Source organism: Tripterygium wilfordii, chromosome 10, assembly GCF_013401445.1.
Source record: "Tripterygium wilfordii isolate XIE 37 chromosome 10, ASM1340144v1, whole genome shotgun sequence".
Taxonomy (NCBI): domain Eukaryota; kingdom Viridiplantae; phylum Streptophyta; class Magnoliopsida; order Celastrales; family Celastraceae; genus Tripterygium; species Tripterygium wilfordii.
This window is the reverse complement of record NC_052241.1, coordinates 554,381-570,490: the sequence shown is the minus strand read 5'-3', so window position 1 is coordinate 570,490 and position 16,110 is coordinate 554,381. Positions and strand designations below refer to the sequence as shown.

The window sequence follows — 16,110 nt, the reverse complement described above, 5'->3', positions numbered from 1 at the left end:
TTAGTATTGTCCGTTCGTCGACTTTTAGTGTTTTTAAGTAAAAGACTGACTTTTTTTTTTTTCCATACCTTTACTTATTTTCGATTGTATGTAATTCTTCGAAGAATAATACTTGAGACCCCAAAAAAGTGACCCTCAAAAGACCCCCATTTAATGTAGAGTGTTCGATATGAAATGGGTCTTATATATGTATTTTTAATCAATGGTTATTTTGATGCCACATAAATTTAAGGGACTTTTGGGGTGATATTTTGAGAGTTTCAAACATTATCTCTTCGAGTCTTGTTTAACTCTTCAAAGGAGGAGTTAGAGTCTATCCACGCGCCTTCCGCGTAAGTGCGCCACACTCTCTCTCTCTCTCCTTTGACCCAATTCACCAATACATATCGACAGTGAATCTTGCGCGAATTCCTGGTGGTGTTATATGAACCAACACTCACCAGCCACCAGCACAATCAAATACCTGGTTCGCCGTAGACGGCTGAAGGCGCGCGCTTGAGTTCTAATTCAACGTCCGTTCGCTGAGAAATTTAATCAAAGAGAGCCGCCTCACTCGAGCCAGTGTCGGTGGGTGATAGTGATGGATGGGGAGGGGAAGCGAATCCAGGATGAATTCTCCTATCGGATTTTACTCGCCGAGCGAGTTCACTCAGCAGTCCTCGAAGCGCGGTTGTTTAAGTCCGATTGTGCCGAGGTGGGGAAATTGGTTGAACGCCTCTCTCAAATGCTCCGTACCCTACTCCGCTGCGCCACCTCCGTCCCTTCCTTGTACGAAGCACCGATTCGCCGTGTGCTCGGCCAGGTCTCTACGATTCTCGAGCGTGCGTTGCCCTTAGTTCGTAAGTGCAAGCGACGAAACATCTTTCGCAGGCTACTCTCCATCAGTAACGCCGGTGATTTTCGCAGATTAATCAATCTACTTGACTCCTCAATTGGAGACATGAGATGGCTTCTCAGAATTTTCGATTACGAAGGCTCCCGTGGGGGAATTCTCTCTCTCCCTCCAATAGCGAGCGACGATCCAATTCTGGCTTGGGTATGGTCCTTCATCGCTACCATTTATATGGCTGAATTACCTGAAATTATTGAGGCTGTGAACGAAATTGCGGCCCTAGTTCAAGATAATGACAGGAACAAGAAAATCTTTGTGGAAGAAGGCGGCGTGACTCCATTGTTGAAGATGATAAAAGATCGGACCACCACGGAAGCACAAATTGCGGCAATGAGGGCACTGTACATGTTATGCAACAATGAAGAGAGGGTGAGAGTGGTAGTCAATGAATCAGGCATTGAAATTGTAGTCCAGATTCTTGTTCTTCTAGTTTCGCCAATTAGGGCTCAAATTCAGGCAGCCAAATTGGTAGCGAGGATGGCAGAGCACGATCCAATTGCACGAGAGGAATTTGGAAGAGAGAATGCCATTAGACCACTCATGAACTACTTGGCTTTAGACATGTTTGGTACGGGGAGGATAGATTACAGCAATAGACCAGGAAACAGTGGAAAAGAGAAGGAGAATGCGAGTCCTGAATTGAAGATGGAATTGAAATTTGCTTGTTCTGAGGCAGTAAGGATGCTTGCGAGGGGTAGCGTATCGAATGGTAGGATGATATCGGAGTCTTATGGGCTGTCTTATTTGGCGAAATTGGTTGAGAAGGAGCATGGAGAATTGCAGGTTAATTGTTTGATGACGATAATGGAGATAGCGGTGGTAGCTGAGTTCGATACTGATCTTAGACGAGCAGCTTTCAAGACTAGTTCACCGGATGCAAAGGCAGTTGTCGATCAGCTCTTGAGATTGATTGAGTCATCGGATAATCCAGCATTGCAAATTCCTGCCATTAAGGCAATTGGTTCATTGGCTAGAACTTTCCCAGCTAAAGAGATTAGAATAATTAGTCCCTTGGTAGCACAGCTAGAGAATGGAAACCAAGATGTGGCAGCTGAAGCTACCATTTCTCTGCAAAAGTTCGCTAGTCCAGATAATTTCCTTCACGCGGAGCATTCGAAGACGATAGTTGGGTTTGGTGCCATCCCAACTTTGATAAGATTGCTGAGGAACAACCCAAGGATACGGTTCCATGGATCGGTTCTCCTATGCTACCTTGCATTGCACGTTTGCGACCATAAAGCCTTAGAAAAAGCTAGGGTCTTGACTGCCTTGCAGGGGGCAGAGCATACCCTTGTTGCACAACATCCTGAATTGAGAGAATTGTTGAGCCAGGCAATATATCAGCTAACCCTTTATCATACCTGGAATAATTCTTATAGACAATCGTATGTGGGCTTGGATGGTTAACATTGTTTGGGGGGATTCTTAATGGTGTTTATATTTGGATGAGTAGATTGTTAAATTCTTATTTAGACAGGGGAAACAAAGTAGGGGGGTAGAGAAATGCACAAAGCTCGGTGATGGAGGATAAATAAGAGTTCATAAGAGCAGTGTTTGCTGTCAATGCAATAATGGTTCAGAAGTATGTTTTCTTGATGCCTTCTTTATTCCTATTTTTTATTTCTTCTGATTTGATTTTTATGCCTACTTTAACTTTAAGAACTCTTTCCCACTGGTATTGCGTCCAACTAAAGATGAAGCATTTATCAATGACTGCACTGTTTTTGGTGTGTTTATTCGAGTGAGGTTGACAGATTACTGCCCAAGTGGGTGTTCTTAAACAGCCAAGCTTAACCGACACTCTCAAGTTGGGTTCATTATCCCATAGTCAAGCAAGGCGGCTGTTGACTGCCATCCCTAACTGTAGCTGGTCAAAAGTAAACCCCTGGGTTGATGGTTGATGTCTACACAAAAATCAATATCGGGCTCTATCTATATTACATAAAAATTAAATCAGTAAATTTACATCATTATATTAATATATTTTGTTGACTTAAATAAAACGCATTCTTCAATACAATCACATCAACAAAACACAAATCCATATACGTTATCCATTCTCCATCAAAAAATCATCATTGTGATTGCACTGTTTCACCGTTTGTTCTCTATGCAATGCTACAAACCTCCAATTTATAACCCTTATTTTACCCAATCACAAAGGACGTGGGATAATCATTGATTATAAATACACATGATCCCTTAACATTCAACACTTTACATAGATTGAGGGTAAAATGAGATCATAAATTGGGGTTTATACTTGAAACAGCAAAAAAGGGGCAACAGACCGTTTATCTGATTTTCTTGGGACTCACCATGCAACCAGCTGGATTTCCTCTTACCATGTATTTGAGCCTTTCCATGCCAAACCATTCTGCTCCATCCTCCATGATGCTATAAGCACAGAAGTCTCAATACCCCGCCATCTTGTACATTGAGAATCATGCATGAACATGTTCTCCTTCAAATCAGCATGTGCATATCGAACAAATTCTTGTTATCTAAGTCAACAAAAGCCAAAACCAAGCCATCGCACCAAGGAAAATGGGGAGTTTGAACCCATAAAGACGTAATTCTTTGGGGTTTATTGGCTCCGTGGATGGAGGGCTGATGGTACGGGTCTGTTTTCTGAGAATGGTTAAGAGCTTTATTTTATGCCTCAGTCCAGACTTAGTGGTGTACTGGGCTTGGCTTCTGACTAAATTAGTGGTTCCCTCTGTGCACATGTGATCATCCCAAATTTTAATTTAAAACTAGTCCACGTATCACAAAGTGGTTGTTGGGCACTTGGGCTGGAGCCTAAAAAGAAAAAGAGAACGAACCTGGAAGGCTGAAACTGAAGGCGAAGGAGGAGATTGTTTTCACTGAAGAAGTTTTGGTCCACAGAAGCTTTGCTTTTATTGAGACCGCCACAGGCCCAGCCTAATACAGAATTGTGGCCCACCAGGATAGATGATAGTCGGGCTTGCATTTATTTCTGGGCCATCGTTTGGTTTTCCAGCAAAATTAAAGTTGAGCTCAGTGGAACTTACAACTTACAAGGGTTATTTGGGCCCATTAAGCCTTTTTAGAACAACCTCTTCCTTTTTAAGTTTGTTTGAATCCACATTTGGTCTTTCTATTTCCGATATGCTACAAAGTAATGTTGAATAATATTAACAAAAACAAGACTAAACATTTACATGGATATGGATTTTGCTGCCATTCAAAGCACCATCCCCACCAAAGTAATCACCCGAGTTTAAACTCATATCAATTATCAGATGTCCAAATAGCAAGTTTGTATGGCATCGTTCTTGATTGTATGTAGGGTTCCACAAACATAGTTAAAGGTTAAATCCATGTCGTTCATTTGGGTCTTGTTTCTAATAATATGTTTGCTTTTCCAAATTAAATTATGTCAAAAAATATTTAAATGAATTAAATTAAAATTGTTCATCCAATAGATGGACTTATTGAGAGCAAGTGACACAATATGTTTTGTTTATTAATTCCCCCCCCCCCCCCCATTCAAGCATATAACATCCAACTCAAACAAAAAAAGAGAGGAAAAGCAAGTGAGCCATTAGTTGAATGGCAATTACATTGCATGTAAGGGATCACTCATCTATTAGGTCATGGGTTAGAATCCTACCCCTCCCCAAACCCGATTTAAAATTAAAATAAACAAAGAAAAAAAATTAGCCCCCACATCCTTGGCATGTTACATGATTCATCAAGTTAGTACACTTTGTTCCTTTGTTACCTTGAAAAGATCATTTTCATCCTTGGCATGTTGCATGATTCACCAAATTAGTACACTTTTGTTACCTTTGGAATGAGCATTTTCATCCTTGACGTGTTGCATGATTCTTTGTTGGCTTCAAAAAATAATAAAATGACAGAAATTAACAAAAAACAATAGTAATATCTCGAAAACCATATACCATGCATCAGTTTTAACATCTATTATGATACAATTGGCAAAAAAATCGGTTTCGGGTAGGACAATAACAAGTGTTTACGAAATATTTATATATTCGTACTCTAATTTTGATTGGATTTCTAAAGTACTTAATTGATCATACCCAGATTTGTTTACATCTGGACAAGTAAATCGGACAATAATCTAATCCGAGTTAGGGTCTAAACAAGTAAATTAGATAAGATTTCCGTGTTTGGACCTGATTATAAATCGGACAAATTTTTTGTGTTTTGACCCATATTTCGGACATATAACTTATGTCCAAACTTGATTTATTCCGGGTCGGACAAATTCGATCATCTAGACTAGACGAAGTCTTGCCACCCCTATATACAAAACAGTCTTACGAATTCCAGTGTTTTTGTACTCATGATTTCATATAAATCATGTACGTCTATCTTAACATTTAGGATAAATGAGACAAAAATACAAAAAAAAATTAAAATATATATATATATATATATATATATATATATATATATATTTTTGTGTGTGATAAGCATCATCAATTCATCATGTATGTGTTCTCCAATTATTGAACTTTTGAGTAAATCCAACCCAAAAGAACCCCACTGCCTGAAAAAGTGATAATCCTTGCAGTTTTTGCCGATACAAAAATTGCCTCATTGAAGGCTCCGATCCCAAGAAGCTATTGTTCAATGTTTCAAAGTTAGATAAAGCCCACATTAGGTGATCAACTTCATCTTGTCCCTCGTTTAACATATCCTTATTGTAAAATGGGGTTTCTCTTCTTTTCTTTTGTTTTGTTTTGTTTTTTTTCACCTTTGTGAGTGACATTCCATGTTCTGGTTCAATTGTTGTTGGAACATGAGAATAGAATAAATAATGTTATATATGTGTCGTCGTCGTCGTCATCAAAGTCTTTATCTCAAAAATTTGGAGCCTGCTACACGAGTCTGTAAGAACATCAACGAGAATTCACCACATATATTTGTTTTCTCCATTAATTAGAGCATACATTCATCCACTCTTACCAATTGCATATCGTTTCTTATTACTTCAAGCCATGTCATTTTAAGTCTTTCTCGTCACCTCCTACTTTCTCCTATACAAATTCTCTCGTTTCTCCTCATTGTCACAACACCGCTATCTCTACGTATCATCTTAAATGATTTTTTTATAACTTATCTTCAATAGGTCATTTTGGTCAATTATTTGTCCACAAAAGATAGAGATTGAAAGTGGGTTTTTTAGAATAAGGTCCAACCCAGTCGCATAGGATTCTAAATTTCTAATCAAACCAATCCACATGTCTCGTCCTTATTTTGGGCGAATGATCAGAACAGCATTACAGAGAACCTTCCCACTGCCATAAGTGTCCGAGGTCGGTGGGATTACTGATCATCATGTAGGGATGTGGTACACACAGAGACGGAGACTTGACTCTTAAAATGGCTTAACACCCATAATGGTCCCGGCTGTCTGAGACTTTCAAACAAGTCATAGTTTAATGGTGAATCTCTTTAGGATCAAATCGATTTTCATTGAAAGGAATATTCTTATGATCATACACTGAACTTTAACTCAATTTACCATATCCTCATATGTAAACTTTTGTGTGCGTGGATTTGACGCTCCAAATTTATGGGATATTTAAAGAGCAAATTATTGTCGGTTAAGACTACGAGAATACTATCAATCACTCTATTGGCTAGTAAAATGGGTTTTTGTGGAATTTTGCATGAGCCAATCAGTGAGCCATGAAAGCATATACTTTGTGATTGACAACTTTTTTGGCCTTCTTTATCCAAGCTTTGATGTTGACTTGCACTTGCCATTCAAAGGCATGACAATGAACAGTTTTTAACCAAGCAAGAATTCAAACCATCCATGCTTTTAGCACCATTATCATGTGTTTTCTTAATTATTTTTTTTGTCTGGATTCTCACAATAATGAAAAACCGATCTAAAATAGTTCAACAAACAAATAAACAACACGCTTTAATCAAGGCTAAAATATTAACTCTTCTATGTAAAAAATCCACATTTTTTGGTAAACCCAAGCAATCTATCTCCATCATTAAGGCTTTCTTCCTTAAGATTAAGTACTATTTAGTGAGACTTCTAACGAAGAACAACGCTGTTGTGCGGGATCCATGAATTCATGATAATCGATAATCCCGAAACAACCAATATTCTTGATGTGAGTGCGTTGAGATTTTTAACGTAAAATAAGAGTTTTATTTTCTTATAGAAAAATATACACTTAACTCCTTGACTAGCTTGCTACTACAAATTGATAACAAAGAAGATCAAATACAAGAGAGAATCACAGGACACATAGCCTATGAAACAGAGCAATTTCAACAAGCGCGGCGTATGAAAACAGTTTCCAAATCAGGAGGAGTGAAGAACTCCCTAACACCATAATTACATTTCAAGGAAGGTTTTTTCTTTCTTGGAGGTGGAGGACAAACCAATCTAGACGGAATTCTTGCTTCTTCTCCGGTAGGTGTAGTCGTCGTTGAACACTCCCCGCTCTCCCTCTCTGTTTCCATTGGATTCGTGTAAATCTGCTTCAATGGAGCTCGTAATGGAATTCCAGCAATAACCCACTTTTTATCTTCCAACTCCAACCCACCACCCACTTGATTCTTCTCTGCGTAGCCCATTATTTTTTGCTCTCGGATCGAAAGCCAACAAAACCTTTCGAGCAATATAGGGGAAAGGGGAGCGAATAAGGAATAAAGTGAGGAGCAATATAGCTGGAAAAACAGGGAATAAAGATATGTACTCGATTTTAGGGATTGGGTGGAGAAGTAAGTGAAACCAGAAGGAAAGTGCAGGAAAATTAAAAGAAAGAGAGAGAGAGAGAAAAGTTTGCAGAGAAATTGCAAAAGCGAAAACAGAGAGAAAGAGGAAGTGGAAAGGAAGAGTAAAATGTTCAATGTTCTGAATCAGAACCGATCAACCAATCAGATGTAGAGAGAGAAAGAGAACCCGAGGAAACTCGTGACATAAGAGAGAGAGTATGTGTGGGTGCCCGTGAATTTAGCTGACCACGGGCAGGACTAAATGGATTGGCTTGGATTTTGGCGCCAAACTAAATTTGGGACATGTATGGTATGCAGATAATCATCATGTTATTATTGGTGGTCAATTCTCTGATTTTTGTCTCCAAAAAAAATAAATTTTGGATTCGTTTGACTAAATAATACACATTTATTTATGATTTAAAAAATAAAAAATTTAGATTCCTTTTAGGATTTTTTTATAACCGAGAACGACAATAGATAAATTACATTTTTTGTTGGTAGCCGAGAACAAAACCAGACAAGATTGCCCCTTTGGACAACTGACATGGTCTTTAACTCGGGTCGTCATGTCCGTACACACAGAAATTTCTTACCTGACGACATGGTAAGTTAGGTCAAAGCTCAGCACGTAATGACAAAGATATTGCTCCCAATAAGAATCGAACTCATAACCTTTTGAGTGAATAGGGATGGCCTCAGAGATATTCATCAACTAAACTCGCTTATTATTCCTTTCTTTGTATTTTGACATTTTATAGGGCTTTTTTAATTTTATTTTTGGGTCCAAAGGCTATATTCTCAGATTTGATATCCTGTATTCATGTCTCAAAACACCTTTAATCATTGATATCTGCTTCACTCAAAATGTTATTAGGCATAATAAAATTCATTATCTTTAAAGCAGCTTTTCAGCTTAAAATTTTTAGGGTAAGAACATGAACTAGCGTAGTGAAGTTGAATAGCAGAGTGATGATAATGGACAAGGTTTGGCCAAATAATATTTGGTACAAGTTAGGCTACTCAAAAAGCACCCTTTTACATTCTTGAATACCCTCTACTCTCTTCATATTGCTCCATGAATTCGTCGTTGAACTTCTTGAAACTGGACATGATCGCTGGCATGTCCTCTTCAGCTGGTAAAATCGTTGTCCGTAAATGAAAGACCCTACATTGGCAAAATAGTCTATTAGAGACAACAGTGGTCTATACGCCTACTCAACTATCCGAAGAAAATGCTAGACTTGGTGGTTACTCGGTTACCAAAAAAAAAAAAAAAAGGCACACAGTAATAGTAGGAGTGTCCGTTTCCCAACTGCGATATATTTTATAATGAATCAATGAGTAGTTACCCTTCTTTCTGTCCGAATCCAGAACCAGGCACAGTGGAAATGCCAGTGGCTTCCACAAGCTTGAGACAGTAGAAAACATCAGGAACTTTTCTGGCCTTTTTGGCGGCCTCTATTGCTTTTGGTGGCAATCGCATTTGGGGGAATGAATACATTGCACCTAAAATGAATGTCATAATTCTTAGTTACATTTAAGAGAATTCTCACAATGGAAGGAACAACTATGTTTTAAGGAAATCAACTGTTTACCTTCTGTGAAATTACAAACTACGTTTCTGCAGCTGTTGAATCCATCGGTCATCATCCTCGCTCTTCTTCTCAACGATTCAAGGATGTCTTTGCTGCAAGTTTCATAATTCATAAAACACTATCATTCGAGCTCAAAGAGACCGTACCTAGATACCGCAGAGGAAATTAACATCCCAAATTTATCACCATCTAATTACTCTAACTTAGCAGCATTCTGTTCTTTCTATACGATGAACATGTGCTCGAGATTAACTGTTTTTCATTTCAAACTGTAAAAACTGTTTTTCATTTCAATCTTAAAGCTCAATATAGATACCTAGGCCACCCGAAGTCATTGAAAGATAATGTTTGGCTCTAGCAATTGCATCGGCGGGGAATAGCAATCCTACATTAGGATCGTCTAGCAGCAACCACCTGTCATTGAACATCCAATGTCTTAACAAAGACTATATAGACAAGATAAGTAAGATATCATCAACTTACCTGTCGTGCGAAGGTCAATGGCTACTGTCCTAGAGCATGAGGGTTGCCAACATTTGTGAATATGATCTGTTGACATAAAATTCAAAGCTGTGAGAACAGCGAAGCAATTGTTGGCTGTGGCCAAAACTCATATGCTGCAAGCTTGAAAACATCTGAGCTCAATTATGCCAGGTAAATAACTAATAACCACAACAGGAAGGTTGTTTAAGCTAGGAAATTTTAAGGCATAAAAAAAAAATACATGCATATTAACATTAAAGAGTAATTTATCAAACTAAATTTTGACGATCTCACAAGCAATAAATGACACGAAATCAAAGCAATTTTCATTTGAAGATGTAAAAGGGTACAGGAACACTGACAAAGGACAAAGCATGTATACCTTCTTTCCCTCCTTCTGAAGCTCAGAAGCTCGAAGATACAACTCGCCTCTTACAGCGTATTGAACTTTCTTCACATTTTCATTTAAGGATCCATAGTCTAGTGCCTTGGGCGCCATGATGAATAAGGACCAAAGCTTTCCTGTCATGGACCAAATGATGCAGACTTCAACTCTAAATAGGCTCCCAAACTGAAATTTCAGAATAAGACATTATCTAAAAAAATAAAAGGATAGATTTCAGGAAAATTCCAAATTTATGAGGGGATTTACTCACTAAACATATCTACAAAATCACCAGAAGTTTATTACAGATATTTACTCACTAAACATATCAACATATCAGCCATACATACAGATGCATAACGTGAGCACCAAAATACAATATTTATTACACAAATCCAATCCAATCCAATCCTTATACAGAGCAAAAAGTAAAAAACTGTAATAGTGAAATTACAGAAGTAAAAGATGGAATTCCCCTGACGTATGTCAAATTCACACAAATTGAAAACCTCCAATAAAGAAAAGAAACGCTCTTTAAGCAAACCAAACAAAGAGAAAATGCAAAACGAATCAGAACAAGCAAATTTAAGGATGCAATAACGCAGGATGGAAACGGATTGAAGATAGGAACTGTGTCAATACGTAAGAGAATCCTCTGAAAAACGCAGACTTAGTTTTATTTCAAAGTTGCTTAGCATGACGGCTCACAATCCTACTTAAACAAATGCAAATAAACCCTAAAATACATACCAAAAAGGGCAAAATTGGATTAGGTTCACGAATCAATACTATTGATAATCCGAAACAAGTCAGAATCGACAAATGCTATTCGAACTATTAATTAAAAATATATAAATGAAACGAATAATTCTAAAATGACAAAAAACACTATTTTAGAGGCTTAAACAACGGAATTTGGCCAAAAAACGGTGGGGCGAGTGGCTTTGCAAATCTACCTTTTGAGTAAACCCGCCAAGTTTCGTACATTCTACTAGACAATTTTGAAATGTGGCAGATGCCTGCCTTATTGGGACAAAGTTCATGCAAGAAATGTGGTGTAGCTTCAAACTAGAAGCTCTTGGTAGCTAATGAGACTTTTCGATAATGAAAAAGATTCAACATTTAGGTATTGAGTTATCCTCATCAGTTGAATTAGACGCACATGATGATGCAAGTAAATTTGTGGCTCCATATGACACATATAAAATCATGTGTTTACAACTCAATAGCGGAGAAAATTGGGATACCAGTTACTGAGATCCCTATCATTACGGGAGACTTTTTGGGATTCAATTGTTTGGACACTTTGTGCACTAGTCACTCTCCAGTTTTGTAGTGGTTCACATTTGCTTTTGTTTGGGCTCTCTATTGTCTCTGTGTTCTGCTCATATGAGTCCATGACCAGGTGCTGTAGTCGGTGAATGCCATGAAAAACATGTGGTTAGTTTGGATTCAAGGCAAAATCAAACCTTCCCAACTCCTATTTTTGTTAATAAGATTGGAACTAGACGTAATATGGATGTACCAACACACAATTGCAAAACTCGTGGATGCTGACCCAAGATAAAGCCGAATTGGATAGTGGGATAGCAAGACACGGACTCCCAAAATCTGTCCAAGTTCTGATGACTAGTCATTGGAGTTGGACACCCGACAAGTATGTGAAAGTGAGTACTATGACGGCCCATCATCCTTTTATCTTTTTGGTTAAGTAGAATTTTCAAATATTTAATTTTGCTGAAACTAATAAAACGTGAAATGTATTTTTTTTTCAATGAGATACGGTTTGCCCATGTGGACTATCTATTTTATGAAAAGTCAATTAAAAACAGCTTAATTCATAAAATCAAATCAGTAAATTTTGGCGTTCTCTGGCGGACTGGAAAATTTAACATTCCATATCGAGCAGAATGAGATAGTAGCTGTAATGTATAAGGGGAATTCGTTCACAATCTAATTCATTAAGATCAATTTTTTGGACCTAAACAAAGATGCTGGGTCTGAAGGTATAAATCAGTGTAGATCTTAGTTTAAAGCGAACAATATCTTAATATGTTTATACTCGTAGACGCTACAAATCTATTTAGAGTTCAATCTAATTTTTTCGGGCACAGAAAGAAGTGAAAGAACATGCAATTTTCAGTGGCAGGGGTGTTTTGGTAAATAAAGTAGGAAACGGTACTCTATAGCCACCTGCACTCCTCCAGGTCCACCTGGAGCACAAACAGCGTGACGTCATCGCAATCAGAGAACACCTATAAAACGGAGGGCGCCGCTACTCGTCAGTGCCAAATGACTGCCACATGGCTGCCACTGCGCGATTTCCGTCTTCACTCCGTTGCTCAAGCTTCTCTCCTAAGCCCTCGCATGCATCGTCGTCCCCGGTACCTTCTGATCTTCAATTCCGAGTACGGACTTCGAAGTGCGTGACCAAAACGCATCGTGTCGGGTGCGAGATCAAGAGCTTTGAGAATCAACGCTCCCAAAATTGGAATGTTTCCCTTCACTATGGTACTGATCCAATTCACTTGATTCACAATTCTCCTTCTACCGTCTCAATGGCTGCTGCGTCATCGTCGGAATCGCCCACTAAAAGGGTTTGCCTTTTCTTCTGCGACGAGACCAGGGCCCTTGCCGAGAGAGTCGCTGCAGAGTCCGATGCCATTGACCTTCGTAGCATCAACTGGAGGTATAACCATTTGCATTTTGATTAATTTGAATAGTTCCGGCTCTTTTGTTGTCTCTGATCGAATTTTGAAATTTAATTAAATTTGAGAAGAAATTTGGGGCATTTGGATCACTGGTCTGCTGCAGGGTATAGTACTACTAGCTACGCTACAATTTGCCTTTTTTTGTGGGTCAGACGTGGGGTCGGGTTTATTTTCTTCTTCGATTTTCACTCTTTTGTTTTTTCCGCTTGTTGTTGTGTATGTTGATGTTGGGTTGAATACTTGAATTTGCCATTAAACAATAAAGGTAAGAAATGGCTTGCGAGGATGTGAAGTGGGTATGGGTTTTGTAAAGTTTGCAATTCATGATGGATTTTCGTGTAGAAAAGCACTAATGGTTCCTGCTTCTGTATTTTGGGATTGAATAGTTGAATTGGGTTGTGGCTTTTGTTCTTCACATTTGTACTTGGCATGTAATTATTGTAGGACGTTTGATGATGGATTCCCCAACTTATTTATACCCAACGCCCAAGGCATACGTAGTCAGCATGTTGCTTTTCTAGCCTCGTTTAGTTCTCCATCAGTGATTTTTGAGCAGCTCTCAGTCATCTATGCATTGCCAAAATTGTTCATTTCTTCATTTACGCTCGTGCTTCCCTTCTTTCCAACGGGCACTTCTGAGCGGATGGAGGATGAAGGAGACGTTGCAACTGCTTTCACTCTTGCTAGGATATTGTCCAACATACCAACTTCTAGGGGAGGCCCTACTAGCTTAGTGACTTTTGACATCCATGCCTTACAGGTTCCTGTGAACTCATGGATTTTCATCCTTTTAGTTAATTTGTTCATGAAAATCTTGCTTCCTGTTCACATTTTTTTGTTTGCTTTCTAGGAAAGATTCTACTTTGGCGACCAGATTTTACCATGCTTCGAGAGTGGCATTCCTTTGCTCAAAAATCGCCTCCAACAACTCCCTGATTCTGACAATGTAAGTCATCTATCATCATTTTTTGCAGAAAGAGGGAGGAGCCGTAGTTTTGTTAGGCTTTATTTTTTATTTTTTTTCATATTGTCATAATTTTTCTTCTAAAATGTTTATTCATGATGATACGAAACCTCTGGGCCTAGTGTTCATCTATGACTTTATGGACATAATGATTATATGTCATGTTATGATGGTACTGATTGCTTTAAATAATTTCTCATCCAACATGCTCTCTAAATTTCTGCAGATAGCAATTGCGTTTCCTGATGATGGTGCATGGAAGCGATTTCATAAGCAACTGCAGCATTTCCCTACGGTATAATATACTATCTGTGTCGTATGAACACTGAGATTTTCCAATTATGTGTCAGCCGTACTACTGGTCATCAGAAATAGATGTTGGTATTGACATAATGAGCATTTCCTTTCTGCTTATTTTCTTTGTTTCTTCTGACGCTTATTTGCTTCATTCAAATTGTTTATTGAAACTGATACTGTAATTGTTGGTTGATGTGATGGCTGGTCTCCATATAATAAGATAAGAATATGAAATCGTATGAGGGAGTTTCTTTTTGTTGTTGTTAGTTTAATTAGATGGGAACATCAAACATCTTGGAGATTTGAAATTTTGAATAACAATTTTTTTCATTGAATGATATGCAATAGTTTTACTTGCACCTTAAAATTTTTGTGGTAACGATGTGAAAATCATGCATAAAGGACGTATGAAAACATTGTTTTATTAAACCATTTTATGCGGTGTTTTTCGCTGACACTCATTTCCCCGATCCTTATTGCATATGAGTTTGTTTTTGTTGTGGTCTAGACTCTAGACTGTGCGCATAATTTTTCGCACAAATGGTTGCAGATTGTTTGTGCTAAAGTTCGAGAAGGTGACCAAAGACTTGTACGTATCAAGGAGGGCAACCCAAAAGGGCGACATGTTGTGATTGTTGATGATTTGGTTCAATCGGGCGGTACTCTTATTGAATGCCAAGTATGGAAATTACTGCTCATGATTCCTCATTCTACTATTGGATTGTTATTTGTTTTCCATAGCTCCTCTGGAAAACCATCATAACTCTCTTGAGATCTTACCTTAAAATTTAAATTGGATGCTCTCGAAGGAGAAAAGTAGAAATATGTTGTTCCATGATCTATATAGTTAGTTGGCATGCTTACCCTCTCATTTCCTGTCTTGTAGAAAGTGTTGGCCGCCCATGGAGCTGCAAAAATAAGTGCCTATGTGACGCATGGAATTTTCCCTAATAGGTCATGGGAACGCTTCAAATATGACAATGGAGGTACTGTCTTCATATTCTCATAAAGTTTCTTTTTTCTTCCCTCGAACTTGTTTTAAATTTTCTTGACAAGTAAATACAATTTATCTTGCTAAATATTTTATAAAAGGAAGTCTGATTCTGCGCCATATCTAATTACATTTACTGAGGTATTAGAGTCTTTGAGATCCCAAAGTCATTTTAGGTGCATATCACTTCTCTCAGGACAAATTAGTGCAGTGCTAAAGCTGTGTTAAAACCTAGGTGTCACACTTGAAACAACAAGGTAAGTAGGTAGCACTGTGTCCATTTGTCCTTCCAAAATCCTGACACCATTGCAGGAGCCTTGACGTTGGGGCAGTTGTTTTTACATCACCTCTGCCTTTTCATCTATTTCTCAGCACTGGGCGGATAAATTTGTGTACTCTCTTTCTTTTCTTTTCTTCTTATTTTTAACTTTGTCATGTTTCTGCAGGGCATCCAGAAAATGCACTCACCTATTTCTGGATCACAGACTCCTGCCCACAGACAGTGAGGCAGGTAATGAACCATCAGCCATTCGAAGTTCTTAGCCTCGCTAGTTCAATAGCAGCTGCTCTTCAGATATAGTAGTAGTTTAGAATCATGTAAACGGCAGCCCACCCTGAGAAATTTCCAATTCTTGAGGCCTTTTTTTCCCCACCCCCTTCCAAATCATTGAACTGTCCATCAGCATTGCATGCTGTAAATGCGGCTTAATTCTCTGAACCTTTTTCCCTTGAGGATGTTTATCTTATAATGTAAAATGTCATCGTTTCCAGAACAAATAAGCTGTACAGCATCCTGAGTAGGAGAGACTGACTGTTGATTTATGCCATTCTTCAGTTTAATGAACCCATTATTTTGTATGGATGCTAATAAGCAAACTACAATGTTTTTTATTCTATATGCATTCGATCAGTCTGATGATATTCTTCCTGTATTAAAGTTGAGAGCTGCATGGTAATCTTGTTCGTGCATTGTGAAAGAAGACGGGGGAGGAAGGGGGAGTGTTGGCTCACGGCAAACTGGTTGTTTGACTTTTTAATGCCACCTAGG

The 16,110-nt window shown here is 38.3% G+C and overlaps 4 protein-coding genes across 4 annotated transcripts; 2 read left to right on the top strand and 2 right to left on the bottom strand.

Annotated features, from left to right (window-relative positions):
* Positions 1-580: 580 nt before the first annotated feature.
* Positions 581-2,299, top strand: LOC120007983. Its single transcript, XM_038858478.1, has one exon. It carries the CDS (start codon positions 581-583, stop codon positions 2,297-2,299), a length of 1,719 nt encoding a protein of 572 aa, XP_038714406.1.
* Positions 2,300-7,038: 4,739 nt separating this feature from the next.
* On the bottom strand, positions 7,039-7,761 carry LOC120007766 (cyclin-dependent protein kinase inhibitor SMR6-like). The gene has a single exon (XM_038858193.1). It carries the CDS (start codon positions 7,490-7,492, stop codon positions 7,184-7,186), a length of 309 nt encoding a protein of 102 aa, XP_038714121.1. The 5' UTR covers positions 7,493-7,761; the 3' UTR covers positions 7,039-7,183.
* A 741-nt stretch (positions 7,762-8,502) lies between these two features.
* Positions 8,503-9,650, bottom strand: LOC120006892 (glutamate--glyoxylate aminotransferase 2-like). The gene is made up of 4 exons (XM_038857010.1): positions 9,548-9,650; positions 9,232-9,323; positions 8,986-9,142; positions 8,503-8,801 (listed from the first exon to the last, which is right to left on the bottom strand). Exons 2-4 carry the CDS (start codon positions 9,284-9,286, stop codon positions 8,672-8,674), a joined length of 342 nt encoding a protein of 113 aa, XP_038712938.1. The 5' UTR covers positions 9,287-9,323; positions 9,548-9,650; the 3' UTR covers positions 8,503-8,671.
* Positions 9,651-12,249: 2,599 nt separating this feature from the next.
* On the top strand, positions 12,250-15,924 carry LOC120007564 (ribose-phosphate pyrophosphokinase 4-like). Its single transcript, XM_038857875.1, has 7 exons — positions 12,250-12,788; positions 13,255-13,570; positions 13,661-13,756; positions 14,001-14,069; positions 14,622-14,750; positions 14,958-15,057; positions 15,509-15,924. Exons 1-7 carry the CDS (start codon positions 12,403-12,405, stop codon positions 15,640-15,642), a joined length of 1,230 nt encoding a protein of 409 aa, XP_038713803.1. The 5' UTR covers positions 12,250-12,402; the 3' UTR covers positions 15,643-15,924.
* The last annotated feature ends 186 nt before the right edge of the window (positions 15,925-16,110 follow it).